Source organism: Oryzias melastigma, linkage group LG17, assembly GCF_002922805.2.
Source record: "Oryzias melastigma strain HK-1 linkage group LG17, ASM292280v2, whole genome shotgun sequence".
Lineage (NCBI taxonomy): Eukaryota > Metazoa > Chordata > Actinopteri > Beloniformes > Adrianichthyidae > Oryzias > Oryzias melastigma.
In genome coordinates this window covers 23,257,453-23,276,923 of record NC_050528.1, presented here as the reverse complement: position 1 = coordinate 23,276,923, position 19,471 = coordinate 23,257,453, and the positions used below count along the sequence as shown (strand labels likewise).

The window sequence follows — 19,471 nt, the reverse complement described above, 5'->3', positions numbered from 1 at the left end:
ACACTTTTCAAAATGTTGTATTTTAAACACTTCAAATAACTTATTTAGAATTTAAGAATATTCTTAATACCCGATATTCACCAAAATAAATGGATCTCTTTGTGGGTGCAGGGTTTTATAGTTTTGGAAAAGTTTCCATAATTACAAACACAGGATTGAACTCTTTCAAAAGTGTTTAAAAGTGTTTTACACCCAACTTATATTTTCCAATGATCATTTATTCAACATAATTTTTTTTTCAGCTCTTGTACTGTTTTATATCTTCTCTAATAAAAGATAAACCAATTTCAGATAACTATTTTTTACTAGGCAAATATGTGATTGAGATATGGCTGTTATTTTTATATGTTTAAAAAAATACACTTTCAGGCCTGTGCTTGACGAATTTTCCAACAACAAATACCAAGGCTAAGGTAGAAAAAAATCCTGAAAACATGGCCACCCTCATTAGGGGCAAATGTAACAAAGCGACACTTGTTTGCCAAAACTATGACTCCGACGTATCTGATTAGACTTGGGAATAGGATAACATCAAACAATCGCTTTGTCGATAAGTTCAGATAGTTGACAACTGCACTTTGAGTTATGTTTACAGGAAAAACTTAGCATTCTTTTTGAGTTCAAGCATAAAACCTTTGTAACAACATAACTACCAAGTATGTATTGATTGGAATGGATATATGTACTGTATTATTTTGTCCAAAAGAATTTTGCATTGTTTAATTGTTAGTATTCAAAATGGTTTGGGGTTTTTTTCCTAGGATTATTAGCACTTATGAGACATTATTTTTTCATACCTCTCCGTTTGGAGGGCTAAATGAAGGGCAATGGCTAGGGAGTAGGGAAGAATTCAGATTGGGCCTGATCTTTAATTTACTTCAGCCTCATTGGTACAATCAGGTCACTGAAGCATCTTAAACAAATAAAAAAGTGGCATCAACCTAATTTATTGATTACTTCTGGTGTTTAAAAATCATTAAACAGTGAACCCACAAATCTTTGACTGGGTTCACTATAGATAGAAATTTAGAAGCATTATTCTGATTTTCAGGTGATATTTCTTAGTAAAACACTCCAGAGGGAGAGCCTTCTGACATCTTTGTGCTTCTCATGATATCATTCTTCATCACAGGTGATGACCATGTTCTATGGTATGATGGTCAGACCAATCAGAGATATTTAAAAATAATTTAAAAATGTGTCTCAAAAGTATTGCTATCAATCAATTAAAAATAATAATACTAAGATCAATCACACTTTTGGGTTGTGATTAATCTGCTTTTAGTGAAAAAAGTATGTAAACCAAAAAAATAACAACAATACTAAAAATTGGTTGAATATGTATTTCTTTTGTACGTGACCATACTAGAGGGGGAATAATGCCCGATGAAGTGGGCATTATCAGAAATTAAGGAACTTCGTGGAAGCCTGAACATCCGATGCGAAGCACAAGTTAGTTGCATAATTATTTTTTGTTACTAAATATTAACACATGCATTTTTTTTAATTAATCACATGCATTAATGTGTTAACGTTCACAGCTCTACTAAAAGGTCAGGAAAAGTGACTTAGACGGAAAAGTAAACAGTTTAATAGAAAATAAACTACTTTTTGGCGTTGAGTACTTATTTACTTATTTTGACATTTTAAAATGCCTTTAAAATGTGTAGTTAAGTTTGATTATTTTTCTTAATTATTTATTACCAAAACACCCAGTCAATTCTGAGATTTACAAATATTAAAAAATTAAAATATTTAGTTTCCTAATATTGTAAATATATGGGAATTAAATATTGTAAATTTAATTAAATATTTAACAAATTTGAATTTACAACGTTTAATTCCCAAATAAAGCTAATTTAAGTTTGAATTTTTAACTCATTAATCGTTAAATTCTTTTCCAATATTTATTTATAAATCTAGCAATAGACTGATCCTAAAAGTTTTACTTTGTCAATTCTTAAACGTATTTTTCAGAATGTATTTTTTAATTTCCAAGTTAATTTTAAAAAGACAGCGAAAAAAAAAATAACATGCTGACGAAGTTATTTGTCACTAATATTTCTTACTGCTTTGTCTTCATCCTCTGATGACTCTGTGTTCTCCTCCTCCTCAAGAAACTCCACATCTGACTCTCCAGGCGCGATGGGAACGATGACCGTCAGGTTGGGGTTGGTGATGTAGCTGTCTTCGTCTGGAATGATGTACTTCTCTCCGTAGCGTGACACGATTCCCCCATTGCTCTCCATATGATTTACGGCCACCTTGATGCTCTCGTTGGCTTCTTTGGTCTTGTGTTTTTGACCCCTGAGGCTGCGGTTATAGAAGCCAATGACGCTGCTGAAGAGCCACGTGATGCCAGAATGGATGCGGGCGATGGCGATCTGAATGTTGTTCAAATCTCCATCTTCGTCTGGAGCAGAGAGGTTGTCGGAGCTGAAGGAGCTGAGCAGCAGGGCCAGAAAGAGATTCAACACCTGTAAATTGACAAACATCAGGTCAATGTGTCATGTGAACTGGAAAGTTGTAAGTACTTTGGAGACGTGTTTTACAGGGAAAATTGCACTTGTACTGCACTCCTTTCAGAACATTGCTGTTTATACGTCCAAAGCCCGGCCCATGTTAAAATTTCCACCGGCCCACAAGCTCCTGTCTTAAAATCAATAATATGTGGCCCCCAGTATTTTCTAAGGACTGTGTGTATGATTTCTTATTTGTGATTGGCTAAATCACATGAATGAGCTGGATCAACGACCTTTGCTTGACCTCCAGAGCTTTGATCCCAGTTTATACTTCACAGCGATTGCATCAATCGTATCTAAAATGGAGCGGTCTAGTTCTTAATGTTGCCAGGTTCTGCTTGCAACACTCCACGATAACTGTGATGAACTTTTGAGTGGCGTTTACGACACATTTGATTCTCCACGGTTTATTTTTGACATGAAGGACATCTTGCCCATACACTTGCCATGTCTACGAACCCACAGGTACCCGATGTGGCAGAGGAAGAAGTGGTGTGTTTGTCTACTAAACAGGGAATACAGAAGCGAAAAAAAAAAAAATCATAGGCAAATTGCATTCTCTAGTGCTCTTTCTGTGTCTCTGTGTTTGTGTGTGAAGTCAGGTGTTTCCTAACTTCTTCAATTAAAATTTTTATCAACAGCAACGTTAAAAAGACATTTTTCTGGACAGTTTGGTCAGCTATCATGTATTCTAGTCGCTCAAAATAAACTGGAGCAATTTGCACTATAGGCGCAAAATTCTAGTTGCTGATGATGTCATCAGCTTCTGTCACATTTTCCCAGCATTTGGGGCAATTCCGTTCCGATGGTCTTGCGACCAATGCGACTCAGTTGATAAAGTCCTATTCCGACCTTATTTTTTTCTATTGTAAAATTGCTCTCAGTTGTATTCTAATTAAAAATATGCGATTTTTAGCCAAAATCAAAAAGCTTGTGTTGTTTTTAAGATGTATTTCCTACAGCACAACAGTAGCTCATTAGAAATTTCCCTCAACAGCGCAGAAGTAAGCTCAGCTAATTTCCCAGCATCCTTTAGTTTTCACTGTCTCCTGCTAGCTTATAGCACCTCACAAGCCCAAGCTAACATTAGCATAGCAAAAAAAACAAACAACGGCAAGCAATATCAGAGCTATCCAGTCGTATAGCTCAGATGAGGAAAATGAAGACGTTAATGGATCTATTTGTTTTCAAGTGGACGGATCATTGTATTTCTAAGTAAAACAGTTGTTTGTTTTATTATTCTTTATGTTCACATTATTTAAATTTAGAAGTTTACAGTGAGCATTTAATCATAAATAATATGTAACATTTCTTGTGAAGCCAGATTTAATGTGGACAAAAGTTCTCTTTCCAGACAGACTTCTGCTCCTCAAACCAGAAATTCAGTCTGTTTTGTTTTTTATATGTATTTTTGGTTTATGTGAAAAAATGAAAAGTATCCCGTAGCAGTAGAATTTTCACAAAATAATTCATTTGTATCCAATGTTATTTTAAGGGTTCAAAAAAATGGTTGGCACTCACACATTTTCACCGTACCAAATTTGGCCCTTTTTGCAAAAAGTTTGGCTACCTATGGCATAAACGCTCTCGTTTTCTGCACTGAAGAATGAAAGAACTTAATGCCAGAAAATGTGTCCCGCATATTTTGTCAACACGAACAAATCCATCCGGGGATGTTGTTCAAAGATATGCTCAAACACATATGGATTGTGTTGTTCCAGCCACCCTGAAGTCAAGGTTCAAAGCATACAGTCTTTAAGTAATCTGTCAGTGAGTTCAGAGGGCAGATGTATCTGCCATATCTGTGCGCTTTGTTGTGCCCTGATGATGTGCACAGTTGGTAAGGATCATCTTTAGCCACTGAGCCAGTCAGAGATGGGGAGCATGAGCAGATGATTAGCGATGAACGCCCTATGACCTTCTCACCCCTAAGCATCCCTAGATAATCCCATAGATAAACAGCTTTCCCACAATTCATGTGCAGTGAGTTTCTGCCCATTAAACTCTATAGGGACCAACGTTTTGATACATTTGTACTTCAGGCAGTTTGAGCAGTTGAAAGTGTAAAGCTGTTTAGATCTGATTTAGTTTTTGGGGTGACCCTGAAAATAATAAAAAAAAATGTTAAAACTGTTTTGTTCAGTAAAAATCTGGGTTTTTATTCAATGAAACATTATATAAACAAGTCCTCCAACTTTTTTTTTTTTAAATTATAACATATGTCTTTGTTTTGATAACAAATTTGCCACCATTTTGTCTCAGTGAATAATTATTTTTCCGAGGACACTTACAGCATATATCAGTTTTTGTGATTTACAAACACTTGTAAATTAACCCACATGATAAGATTTCATTCCAAGTTAAATACTGATGCTTTTATCATGTGTGACTTAAAAGAGGGTAAAAGAAATGGGATTAAATACTTGCTTTGTTTTTTTACTCTCTGATACTTCATTTTTATATTTTTTAAACCAAAAGCAAATGGTAAATATTTGTAGAATTCAACATACAAACCAGTTTTTGCATCTTTTAAAGTAAAACATTTATTTAAAGTTTCAGCATACAACAAATAAAATTTATGGCTAACAAAAAAAAGAGCGTCTGTTGCTTAGTTGAAATCAGAATTTCATTATACAGCGAAGAAAATAAGTAGTTGAACACAGGGGTTTTGCAAGTTCTCCCACTTGGAAATCACATAGGGGGCATAGATTTCCCTATTAGGTGCATGTCCCCTGTGAGAGACATAATCTAAAAAATAATCAGAAAATTGTATTGTAATTTTTAAAAATAATTTATTTGTATGCTACTGGTGCAAAGAAGTATTTGAACACCCGTCTATCAGCTAGAATTCTGGCCCTCAAAGACCTGTTAGTCCACCTTTAAATAGTTCACCTCCACTTATTATGCTTAATCAGAAGCACCTGTTGGAGGTGGTTAGCTGCATAAAGACACCTGTCCACCCCACACAATCAGTAAGACTCCAACTATTAACATGATCAAGACCAAAGAGCTGTCCAAATACACCAGAGACAAAATTACAGACATCCACAAGGCTGGAAAGGGCTACGGGGAAATTGAAGACATTATTAGAAGATGGACAAAGCTAAACCTGACTGTCAATCTCCCTCGGACTGGAACTGCAAGCAAGATCTCACATTGTGGGGTCTTCATCTTTCTCACCAAAGAAAGCTGAAGACTCAGCCCAAAACTACTAGGGAAGAGTTGGTCAATGACCTGAAAAGAGCCAGGACCACCGTTTCCATGGTTACTTACAGTGAAATCATGCATGACAAGGTTCCCCTCCTTAAACCAGCACATGTCTAGGACAGTCTTAAGTTTGTTAATGACCATTTGGATAATCCAGAGTCATGGGAGAAAGTCATGTGGTCAGATGAGACCAAAACAGAACCTATTAGTCTTAATTCAACTTAATTCCATAATGAGTGCCATCCTAAGAACACACTACTTTACACACTACTGTGAAGCATAGGGGTGGTGGCATCATGCTGTGGGAATGTTTTTCTGCACATGGGACTGGACGACTGCAATGTAATAAGAAGAGGTTGACTGGCGCCATAAGTTTTGGGTAACAACCTCCTTCGCTCAGTTGTAGCATTGAAGATGGCTGCGTCTTCCAACACGACACTGACCCAAAGCACACAGCCAGGATAACTAAAGATCCGTAAGAACCATATCTAGGTTCTGGAGTGACCTAGCCACTTCACAGAACTAAAACCAAAAGAAAATCTTTGGAGGGAGCTCAAAATTTGTGTTTCTCAGCGACAGCCCAGAGGCCTGAGTGATCTAGAGGAGATCTGTGTGGAGTAGTGGGCCAAAATCTCTCCCACAATGTGTGCAAACTACAGGAAACATTTCACCTGTGTAATCAAAGCCTACTGTACCAAATATTAACATTGATTTTCTCAGGTAATCAAATATTTGTTATGTCTCTCACTGTAGATATGTACCGAAGATGAAAATCTCAGACCCCTTCATAATTTCTAAATTGGTTTTCAAATACTTATTTGCTTCACTGTATGTCCTTCATCATCAGAAAAATGCCACAAAAACACCAAAAAACGTTAAAAATCGTAGTGGGTCTGTAAAAATCAACTATAGAGATATTTATAATGATTCAAGAAATTTGATGTAAAAAAAAAAGAAGGTATCAGAGTGCATGATGGGAGAATTTATACAGAGTGCACTTTCTTTCTTTTTATAAATGGTGTATAAGCATTCTAGATTTAAAGAGAGGCAACAGTGATGTTTTGGATTGCAGGGTTTTTATTTATTTATTTTTCATCGTTATCTTTTTTCATTAATGTCAGCTCACAGGAAACAGCTGGACATCCAGCACCATATGGGCGCCCAATGAATGTAAAATGCATGCCTTCTTTAGCGCTGAGCTTGGACAGTTGTGTGCAAACACAACTGTCATGCAGATTAACCATTTATGTAGCCGGATTCATGTTTAAAGCTCCAGTCGTCACACGTGGTCAGAAAAAAAAATGCCTAGAATTTGAGCCACAATGTGTCACGTGTCAGTGTTTTACATTTATCTGGATTTTTTTAAAACTAATTTCAACAAACAAAATATAGATAGATAGATATTATTCAGGAAGGACTGCAGACTTTAAAGTATTTAAGTCACCTAATGTTAATACAGGTAAAATGACTCTGGGTTGATGTTATTCCCAAAATGATTCATCTTGCAGAATGATCCCCAAGTGCTTGAACGACGCCCCATCCTCATAATATGTAATCAGCAGTCTTTACTGGTGCAACATAATCCCAGATTACTTGTGACATCATCATTTGGATTTAAAAACCTTGCATTGAAGTGCAACCGGATTTCCCTTTGGCCACCAAACACCAAGAGACCACTAAAAAGCAACTCTAGAAATGATTTATGGCTGCGAAATGTAAGAAGATGGATGTTTGGCCATTTGTGCATTCTTCAGCTCTTTGTTGCTACACTGATTGAAAAATATTTATATAATTAATGCTTATGCGGTGTTTAATGCTCATGACAATGCAGTGGTCACAGATACATTTGTTTTTGTAAACTTTAAAGAGCTTTTCAACATTTTAATAGAGTTATGTCCCAATGCACAGATCATTTAAGTTTTCAGAAAATATATTTTTGAAAATCTTATTCTTACAACATTTTTGCATATTTTTGCCCTTACAGGAAAAGGTTGGAATTGCTCCGCTGAAGCAGATTTTTTTTATTATTTATCATACATGACCAAGTTTTGCTTTTTCATTTCAATAGAAGTTGCCAATATAACTTAAAAAAAGGGATGTGTTCGTTGACTGTATATGAGAAGTGGACTCAGTAAACCCCTTCCCTTGTGGTGTTCCAAACAGGAAGTACCCACTGACTCCAATATGCCAAAATCCCATAGAGTTTTATTAAGAAATACATAGTTATTATTCAGCAACAATTCTTTCTCTGACACTTTTTTTTTTTTAACTTCTTGCTCATTTTTATTTTTTCATGATTTTTTTATGTATTGCAAGTTATTCAGCTTGTAAACTGACCACTTTCAAGTGGTAGGGGTGTGGCCTTCCAACGACCTCACTCCTGATTGGTTAGAGTGGTTGCCATAGAAATGTTGACTCAGACCGACTCGGACCAATCACTGCTTACGTTTGGCTCCAACATGGTCAGTATTGCAATAACATGGCGACTGGATTGATTTTATTTCACTGGAGCCAAAATTAGCCATTTCCCATGGGTGATGTCACACTCACTCAGTCCATTTATCTTATCTAGTCAAAGGGTATATTTGAGTGGTTTAGTGGTGCAGGTGAACAGAGAAGAATGCCAAGATAGAATAACTTACCACCAGGTTCCCAATGACCATGACCAACATGAACACCAGAATGCAGAGAGGCTGTCCAGCCACTTCCATACAGTCCCACATGGTCTCGATCCACTCGCCGCACAGCACCCTGAACACGATCAGGAAGGAGTGGAAGAAGTCCTTCATGTGCCAGCGCGGCAGCTGACAGTCGAAGGCGATCTTACACACGTAGTCCTGGTAGTTCTTTCCAAACAGCTGCATGCCCACGACGGCAAAGATGAAGACTATGATGGCCAGCACCAGGGTCAGGTTCCCTAGAGCCCCCACAGAGTTGCCGATGATCTTGATGAGAGTGTTGAGGGTTGGCCAGGACTTTGCCAGTTTGAAGACTCGCAACTGAGGATGGGAAGAATGAACAAAACAGGAAAGCTGATATCAAAGCAGATATCTGAATAGACCTCACATTCTGACTCCCAACTCGTCATATATGGACGTATAGTTAGGGCCCTCTCCACGTCAATTTATGATGTTTTGGGTGTCCCCAACTCATCGCTTTTTGATGTGCTGGATGTTTGTTTTTTAACGTGCTGGCTGTTCCCATTAAGTTACGGGTCCCCAAGTCTTGGGATGCCTTACTGGACGTAGTATTGGACGTGGTACCAGATGCGGTACCCGACGCGGTAACTGACGTGGAATCGGTATTGGGTTAAGGCACCCTAACCTATTGCAAGATTTTGTTCCCCAAAATCTCGCAACACACCTGTTAGGGTTGGGGTACCGGGTTAGGGTTAGGGTACCAGTCCACGTACTGGTCCACGTACCAGTCCACCTCCCGAGGGTTGAGGACCCCTGATTGGTGTCTCTGGCCCGGTACCAAGTGGTCCTCAGACAGATAATGGTTTGGGGCCCGGAAGTTGGGGATCCCTGGTTTAATGGAAACAGCCAGCAAGTCAAAAATGATGAGTTGGGGGACCCAAAATGCCAAAAAAGTGACACAGAGGAGGCCCGAAGCATATATCCATATATGACGAGTTGGGAGTGAGAATGTGTTGGATTAGAGAAAACATTAGATAAACCAACACTCGTTTATATGCATTCAATTCCCTTTGATCGACTTTATTTTGAAATGAAAGTCGCAGACAAATGGCTAAAGATTAACGTTACCAATCTGAAGGATCGCAGCACTGAGAGTCCCTCTACGTTGGAAAGGCCCAATTCCATGAGGCTGAGGCAAACAATGACACCGTCAAAGATGTTCCAGCCTTGCTGAAAGTAGTAATAGGGGTCCAAGGCGGTCAGTTTCAACACCATCTCAGCTGTAAAAATCCCAGTGAACACCTTAAAGAAATGAAAAATGGGTTTGTGAAAGACCTAATTAGATAAGACTGTAAATAGATATAAATGATCAACTGAAAAATTACCTCTTAATTGGCAAAAATTAACTCAAATGTGTCAAGAAAACAAAACAAAAACAAAAAAAGACAATACAGAACATGACAGGACTGTACTTTTAATACATCAGTTGATCTAAATGTGATGATTACAGACTAAAGCCAGGCCGTCTAAAAAGCCTTGTTTCTACTGAGTGGTCCGGTCTAGAATGGTCCAGGCAATTCAGGTGTGTATTTCCACTAAAAGTTGGACTGTCATGGCGCATGCAGGGTGTAGACCGAATGCTTAGCTTTGCGTCAGTAGTTGGACTACAGCAAAAGCGAAGCTAACGACCACAACAATGGAGGTCATCCAGCAGATATATTTTTTCCACTTGGCTTTTAGTGCTTCGTATATACAAAGCATTTAATGTTTGAAAGACGACTGTGGATGGCAAATCCATCAACCCGTGGAAGAAAGCAGAAATGGTAAGGTTTGGTACGGACGGCTTAATGGGATCATTTTATAATGGAAACACTCAAAATAGTGGACTGCAACACTGATGTGTCCAAAAACAGCAACAAATACAAACAAAGCAAAGGACCTTCTGACCATCCAACAGCATCATCTCACCAGATTGCCCACAGACAGCATGGTGTTGAACTCATCGGTCATGGGGTAGTGCTCCAGAGCCATGAACAGGGTGTTGAGCACGATGCATATGGTGATACCAAGATCCAGAAAAGGATCCATCACCATGAACTTCACCCACTCCTTCAACTTCAGCCACCAGGGGCAGCAGCTCCATATCAGGTACCTTTTGGCAAATGAATACCAGCATGGAGGACATTTCTGCCTGGATTCTTCCAACTCTAGACAGAAAAAAAAAATTTTTTTTGAACACGTTTAAATACTTTTTTTTTACACTTTTGCTCAATGCTTTCTAATTGTCAGATTAAGAGGTATGCATGAAAGGAAAATGCATCTGTTTTTTAAATATATTTTTGATCCTTGAGATCTAACACTCAAGTTTTTTCCAGCTTTCTCTGTTTAATTTACTTCTAATTGTTGTATTACAGGCGAGTGGTAGATCTCTAGAACCAGATTAAGGCTACGATTGCTCAGGTTACTGGGACAGCTTCAAAGATGGGAAAAACTGCTGGTAAAATTGAGTTTTCTTGAGATTCCAGGAGAAACAGAGTATATGTGTAAAGCTGGCAGTCTTATAGAAGGACGTACCGTCCATGGCGTCACTAAGGAAGCTGACGGAGCTCAGGACTCGTTTCCGGCGCACCGAACAAGGCTCTGTCACTGAGGGGGAGGGCTGGGGGGGTGGTCTAGGAGTGGTATCCTCCGCACTGCTGGGCTTCTGATTGACACAAAAAACCTAAAAAAACATATTTGAAACTCTGCTTTCATTTTTATCCAGATCTTTAAAATGTGTAATTCTAATTAACAGAATAAGTATTAAGATGTGATGCATTCAAAAAGCAATTAATAAAGGAAATTAGACCACAATGCAAAAACAGCACATCTTAATATCCTTCTACTTCTGGTAGAATTCACTTATTTAGTTGTAGGAAAAATAAAATAGAGTTATTGACTGTTAATAAAACAAAATATGTATATAGCAGTAACATTTTGACATTTTTGTATTAATAGAAGTCCAAAAAGTACAAAAATTAAGAAGGATAACAGGAGACAAAACTAATTCAGCCTTCACAAGTGGAAGATATTGTGAACGATTTCTAAGCAGAAGTTTCAGAAGTTAAGAATAACTCAGAAAAAGAAACAGAGAAACATCTGAGGTGCATTTTTGACTCTAAAAACTATATCATACCGTAACACTTTAACTCCCTCCTCAAACAAACATTAGAGCATATTTAGACAATGAAAGAAAAAAAGATTGATAGTGTGTATTACTCCCCCCAAGGGAAAAAGCAGCAGATCAAAATATTGATTTTATCTTGGTTGGGTGGTTAAAAGTTTAATGTTTTTAGTTAGCCAATAAATGAATGAATGAATGAATGAATGAATGAATGAATAAAACAAACAAACAAACAAACAAATAAAATAAAACACAACTGGCAACCCGACCAAAGTTTTTTAGTCGGAAAGTCAAAATACCTCTAGTTTACTTTTTTATGACAATGCAAGAGTGACATTTGAGTCTACAACATCCAAAACCCTGTTTTTACTTCTGGCTCCTCCCATTACCAACTAGACCTCCTTTTTGATTCTAGAGTTGAACCTAAATGTCAATTTTTTTGAGTTGTCAGAGATAAAAGCTGCGTTTGAACACATCACACAGCTAAAGATACTGGGGTTTAGACGTATGATAGTGAAGTCCATATTTTAACATTTACCAGCTTAGGTTGTTTACAAGTCATGTGAAAGCATCAAACACAGAGGAAAAAGTGTTATAATTTGGGCTTGTTTTGCGGCTACGACCGGAATACCTGATGGGTCTTTAGTTGCCTTTAAATTTATCAATTTATTCGTGAGTATTAGAGATGGTCTACCAAGCAGTTTTTTCTGCAGTGCAAAATTACCAAAATAACCACACAGCAATCGAAAGCATTGCTGTGAAGTTCTATAAGTTTCCAAATGATAAGATTAAATGTTTTAAATCTTTTGTTGTTTTGTTGTGTTCCTTTGACACTTACAGTGTCCTCCCTGACTCGCTCCATGCTGCGGGCCGGCATGGATGTGGGTGTGAGCAGACCCAAGGTGGTGACTCCATTCTGGTCCAGGGAGATGTTCAGTCGACCGTTGAGATTCAGGCTGGGGGTGAAGACTTGGGAGCAGTGGCTCCTGACGCTGCCCGTCCTCCTCTTCCAAGGAGTCGCCACGGAACTGGTGCGACTCCTGAACACGTCTCCATGAATGCTGAACTCGTCGTCTGCAAAGTCGGCCTCTGAATTGTTGCGAACCCGGAAGGAGCTGAAAATGCTGTTCTGACTCGACCTCCTGGTGCTGAGAGGGTGGGAGGAGAGTGTAGCCAGCAGGGGGTGGGCTGGCAGGGGGGACAGAGGAGGCTGCAGGACAGAAGTAGGGAATCAGAGTCTTCCAACACCAAAGAGTGGACTGATAAACTGATAAACGTACCCCAGCTTCATCCACAGGGTCCAGCTTCTCCTCAGCAGCTTCTCCAGCAGTCTCCTCTGAAAGAGTCCTGTAGGAGCGTCGCCTCCTGCTGCTGCTGCGTCGCACGCTTCCCATGGCCTTCAAACAAAACGGAGAAAGCTCCGGAGACACAACCGAATCTGTCTCCTGCGCCTGTCTTTTGGCTGCCAACTTGATAGAAAACAGAGAAAAAATGGCAGTAATCAGGTTTGAACTTAACAGAAAAATCCTGTTTCCGCTGAACCCACTCTTTGTTCTCGTCGGAGGTGCTCCATGGCCAGCTGGAACTCTCTTTCCTTTTGCCAGGCCTCCGCGATGGTCGCCTGGTTCTGTTCCTCGTAGGCCATGGCCACCACAGCCAGGATCAGATTCACCAGGTAAAAGGAGCCCATGAAGATTACCAACACAAAGAAAACCATGTAGGTTTTTCCGGCGGAGCGCAGAGTCTGAGAGAACAGCAGATGCAAATGTTTAAGGAGACCTCTGGATTTTTAGGACTAAGCCAGCAGACAGACCCTGATTTTACGAAACACATTGGAAATTTATAACAAACATTAAGAATAGAAAAAAATATGTACATGAAGCATAAATAATTTCAAATATTTAAACCTAAAAACTGAAATGTTTTGTTTCTACTGTAAGTAGATTAAACTCAACATAAATGAAAAATATGTTCCACAGTATCTTGCTGCTTTGTAACAGATAAAAATTAAAATGTTTTGCTCATTCACACTTTTTAAAGAAAAAAATGCGGCTTTATGAACATGTTATTTACCATTTTATTAAGAACCCAGGTCCAGAGAAGAGGAGTCACAGTGGTTGCTAGGGCCAATTACCGTCACCTGAGTTTTCTTCTCATAAAACTCAAGAAGCTACTCTCCAGCTATGCTCTGATTTCATGCAAACATGACATTAACTGTTTAAGGGAGGAGCAATTCTTGTTCATTTGGAGGTAAATCTGGCTATCATCAGCATAGAAATGAAAGGACACTCCATGTTTCTGTTTGATAGAGCCGAGAGGACGTAGATAGAGAGAAAACAAAAGTGGTCCTAAAATTGAGCCCTGTGGGACCCCAAAGGACAGTGCAGTTGTGTCTAAGGTCAATTTCAAAAGATTCACTCTAATGGTTCGGTCTGCCAGGTATTTATCTGATGTGAGATTCTTTTCACGTTTCCAAGATTTGTGTGTAAGTGAATCATTTAAAAGCTGCTAAAATGCTGGGTTATCAGAGTTATCTTATTAGCTGCTTTTAACTTAGATTGTGAAAATTATCTGGTGAAAACTTGATTTGGAATTGTTGTATATGTGAAAACCCAATTGCAAGTATGCAAAGCTAAGCAACAAAATCTATTGTATAAAGTACAAATCAAGAATTACGCATACAAATCCAAAGTTATGCACAAATCTAAAGTTACGTATAAATCAAAAATTACGCATGCACAAAGCCAAAGTTACACACAAATCAAGAATTAGGCATACAAATCCAAAGTTATTCACAAATCTAAAGTCACGCACAAATCAAGAATTACACATTCACAAATCCAAATTTACGCACAAATCAAGAATTACACACACACACAAATCCAAAGTTACCCACAAATCAAGAATTACGTAAGTACATGCAAATCGGGGTGAGTCTATTTTCTCTCCATACTAAAGCTGTTTCACCAAAGTCTGCTGACCTCACCATGAATCTTTTCACTCCACAGATCTTTAAAGCTCAAGGTTTTGTTCAAAAAGCTCAAAAATTGTCATTTGTACTTTTGTTTTTGTTTTTTTGCCTTTAAGCCTCATTGCAAAGAAAAACACGAGACAGAAAAAAAACCTCTTTTCAACAGAAAGGGAAATAGCTGCAGTTATTCCTGGAAGCATGATGTAAATGTATTAATTCAGCATCTGTTTATGTTACATGTTTCCTCTGTAAGCACTAATACTGTAAAACAATCGCAGATTAAGGTTTTGTGGTTCTCAAATTATTTTTTTTTTTGTCACACAGATTTTTTATGGTTTTCTCTGTACTGTTGCCTCTCTCATCCACCTTAAACTGTTTAAATCAAGGGGGGCTTCAATCTGTGGCTCTGGAGCCTCAAGCGGCTCCTTTATTCTTCCATTCTGGTTCTTTTGCTTTGAGAAAAAAAATGCAAACAATCATGTGCATAAATAATACGTTTGAAATTTTGGTTTATTTGATTTTCTTAAGTTGTCACAGAATTTTAACATGTAAATAATTGGTCTAATTGCCTCATTATCTCATAAAAAGTTGTTGGATAAAAGTTATATTGTTTTAAGAAGAGTTTGTATGAAAAGAAAAACCTCCTGATTTGATAGCATGCCTATGCAAAGCTTTTTCAGAAGTGCTCCATGATGTTTTTGGACCAAACCAACTATCTACATTATAATAAAAACTCATTTATTGCACCTGATGAAACAGCTCCTCCCAATAGTCTTGGGTCATGAGGCGAAAAAGTCCCAGAAAGGCCCAACCGAAGGTGTCAAAACTGGTGTAGCCATAGTTTGGATTCCTCCCCACTTTCAGGCACTCAAATCCATCTGGGCACTTCCTGCAGGAGAAATCAGATCATTAATAAACAGCAACCATTACTTTAGCCTGTAAAGGGCACTTCAAATGTGTTTCAGGGGGAAGCAATAAAATGCATGAGTGAAAAGGATTAAGCTGAGCCAGATGGATATCAAATTGCAGTTTAACTTTTTTTTTTCGGCTCCATGCCTCCATCCCTGAGCTTCATTGTCAACATAGTGGCATTACGGCAAATATTTAAGTCCGGCAGCTGAGATCAAGCTGGACATCAACGTCCATCTGAGTGTGGAATAATTTCATAATGGCTGGCCAACATCTGGGCGGTGGAGGGCTGCTGTGAGAACAGCTGTGGGTCTCACCGGCGTGCTAAGCAGCAAATCTGACTAACATCCAGCATGCAGGGCAGTAAAGAATGCTGAAGCCCGAGGCTTCGTCCTGTTAGGCCGTCTCTCTGCAGCCCAGCTAGCTATGCGGGCAAACACAGGTGGGGCCACCACAGAAACTTTAGGCAAACCCATTCGGGGCCCACATTTTCTGCCCACTTTTAAATCATACCCACTTGTCCTTGCTGGCTGGGTTAGTATTTTGTGCCCACAAGTTAGTATTTTCTGGGAACAAATTAGTTATAGGTATTGAAGAAGAACCCAAATAGTGGATTGTGCTGCTGTCAGACTCAACACTCATATTTTGCCTACTGTATTTTTTTTTTTTACTTTAAGCTGCACCGGAGTGGGTTGCAGCAGACAAAAATAATGCATAATAAAAAAGAAATACAATTATATCTACAGTAAGTCACGCTGGAGTATAAGCTGCACTTTTGGGAGTAATTAATTCAGCAAAATGTGTAACCAAGAGCCAACTTTTCATCTGGAAAGGCAAATCATAATAATGGAATAGATAACAATAGTAGAATGAATATATGCATGCTTCACTATTTTAACAGTATTTAGCTTTATAAAACATAAATAATCTAGTATATTAGCACAATATTTTAAACATTATTAAGAAAGCAATTATGCTAATACTAAGACGACCCTAACAAAAGCATAAAGAACATGCTAACAAGTAAAATGAATTATTTGTATTACTTCAAATCAATAAATCTGTTGGGCCTTCATCCTTTGTGTCTCTTTGGATCAATTCCACCAAGCATAGCATAAGACTGATCGGTGCTTCTTCTTCTGTGTTGCTGTCAGTAGTGAATATTGATAGAAACACCTACAGTGCCCTCTAGTGGTGGTTGCTATTTAGTTTTTAATACTCACATATAAATTGACCTAAGTATAAGTCGCTCTTGAGAATAAGTTGCGCCTGAGTTTAATTCGCACCTGGATTAAAGTAGTATCTGAGTATAAGTCGCACCTGGATAGAAGTCGCACTCCTGGGTAAAAGTCGCATTTGAGTATAAGTCAAACCTGAGTATAAGTCGCATCCCTGGGTAAAGGTCACACCTGAGTATAAGTAGCATCTGAGTATAAGTCACATCCCTGGGTAAAGGTTGCACCTGAGTATAAGTTGCACCTGAGTATAAGTCGCACCTGAGTATAAGTCACATCCCTGGGTAAAGGTTGCACCTGAGTATAAGTTGCACCTGAGTATAAGTAGCATCTGAGTATAAGTCGCACCTGAGTATAAGTCGCATCCCTGGGTAAAAGTCACATTTGAGAATAAGTCACACCTGAGTATAAGTCGCATCCCTGGGTAAAAGTCACACCTGTGTATAAGTCGTATCCCTGGCAAAACTATGCAAAAAAAAACACAACATATTCTTCAAAAAATACAAAACTAGCAACCAGTTCATATTTCTACCATGTCTCATTAACCACGATACACATTTGTAAAAGGTGGTGGGCTAATGTTTGTTCATGATAAGCCTCACATCTGATTTTTTTGGACAGGTGAAAGACTGGGTTCATTTTACTGTTTTATTCATGCTTTGTTCATGTTCTGTTTTTCATCAGCTCCACCCCCTGCGATCACCTGTGAGTGATCCCTCCCGCCTGTCTTACTCTCCTCTCTTGCCAGTCGTCCATCTGGGCATCTTTGTGTTTCTCTTCAGTGTTTTGAACTAGCATGTGTAATGGTTTCTGCTTTCTGCTAAGCCCCCGTCTGACCTGGTTGCTGGTGTTAATCTCACTTCCTGTGTACCAAGCCCTTTACACTGCCCTTTGGATTTGTAAGGTTTTGTTTGGGCATGTCATCTATGACCTGAATGCCTTTTGAAACAAAATACCTACTGTTTTTGCTTTTATATTTGTTCTGGTCTGCTGTTTACCTCTCTTCCATCTTGAGCAGATTCTACATCTGACTTTTTTAAAGCACATTTTTTCACAATTTAATCAAATATTCATCTTTTTTGTTTTAAAGCAATGAAGCTGCTTAGAGCCAAGTGTAAAACAGCTGAAAGGAAAAGACCATGTGAGGGTAATGATATTAAGATGACGTCATAGTAGATGTCAATATTTTGACTCCTCCCCTAAGGCCGGCATTTCAGAGCTCTGTACGGTAGAACCATCCGCCACAAGGACAGCTTAAATGTTGTATTTATCTAAATGTTTTCTTCCTATTTATTTATTTTTTTATTCATGTTTTGTCCTTTTTTCCGTTCTCCCTTTAAGAGCATAAGACACCAAAGCCAAATTCCTTGTATGTGCATACATAATAACAATGACACTGATTCTGATTCTGGATGTGTTTGAAGTTCACGGCACATGGAAAAATAAGATGTAATTTGGACACACTGTTGCTAATTTCTAGCTGCATTTAAAAAATGGGTGTGACTTTTTTAGATTGAGTTTAGTGAAATTCAATGGCTTTGTGTTAGAGAAAACACCCTGAGATTGTGGGTTCAAGTATACAGCAGTGAGAAGCGGAATTGGGGTATTAAACCACAAGAACGGTTCCTGAGTTATGACTGACTGCAGCTCACAGGTGTTTGGGTCAAAGCTGGGGGGCAACAACATTGGGACAATAATTGCACTTCAAGTAACACCTTGAAATTGACTTTCAACAACAGCCCCTGACTTTAGTCCTATTACTTTGAAAATTCAACTCAAAGTGTTTGTTTGAATTCAAGGCATGTTTTTTACTCAGTTCGTCTCTATGAGAATTTTGAGAAAAAATTTCTGCAACTAAATCACAAAGTGTTTGATCTTTAAAAGTAAATTCTGACTGATTTGTATACAAATAATGAGTTTGACAATTCACAAAAATGAATGTCACAAGGAGATATGTGTACATTACCAATTCATTGTGATTTAAAATGAAGACAAGTCACTAATTTTATTTTATTTTTTTACAGTTTTGATAAAGATAAATGAAGGAACAGTTAAGACATTGGTTTGTATTGAGATGATTCAATGCGTCGTGGTCTAACAACCTATTATGACCCACAAACACTTGTCTTTCAGAAATAAAGTAAAGTAAAGTGTCAGGAGTGGTTAATGGAGCTGTCTCCAGAGTTCTTAAAACACTACATCTCCCAGCAACCCCAGCGCACACTCCCACAGAAGCTATGTCTGAATTCCCCCCAACTCACTATAGTGCACTATATGGTTCATTTGCCATTTTCTCATGCTGTCCGAATCTACTAATTCCAAAATCTAGTGCACTGGAAATTTCCCAGAAGTCTAGAAGAAAAACTAGCATGCATCAACGCTCACTAGATTAGCGAATATAGACCACAATGCATTGCTGTCGAACAATTTCAAACAAATAAAGGTGTTTAAATGTATTTTTTAAATAAACCATCCACATTTTCACCATCAGAACACAGTGGAGTCATAAATAAACGTTGTGAAATTTTCATATTTTATTCGATTTTGTGAAATTGGTGCTGTGATATTTGGCGATTGGAAAAACGAAAGAAAAATAGTGAGCATTGTGTCTAAATTGCCTTTAAAATCCATCACTTTATCGTCCCGCACTATTACGTTTTTTAGTAGTTAGGGGTTAGGGAGGGATTTGGGACACAACCAGAGAGCTCTCAGAAACCAGGAATGCGCCAATGGTCTCGTCCACAAGTCAGAGGTAAATTTAGAATGAACTACTGCTAATGATGTTCTAGAAAACGACACAAGTTTTTTTTTTTTTTTTTTTTTTT

At 38.2% G+C, this 19,471-nt stretch overlaps 1 protein-coding gene across 1 annotated transcript in view; it reads right to left on the bottom strand.

Annotated features, from left to right (window-relative positions):
* Positions 1-19,471, bottom strand: part of LOC112147178 (sodium channel protein type 4 subunit alpha B) — a 57,046-nt gene that overhangs the window by 13,631 nt on the left and 23,944 nt on the right. The window contains 9 exon segments of the mRNA XM_036216267.1: positions 2,070-2,477; positions 8,372-8,728; positions 9,497-9,670; positions 10,337-10,751; positions 10,834-11,090; positions 12,370-12,741; positions 12,812-13,000; positions 13,078-13,275; positions 15,250-15,391. Coding sequence (XP_036072160.1) covers positions 2,070-2,477; positions 8,372-8,728; positions 9,497-9,670; positions 10,337-10,751; positions 10,834-11,090; positions 12,370-12,741; positions 12,812-13,000; positions 13,078-13,275; positions 15,250-15,391 — 2,512 coding nt within the window.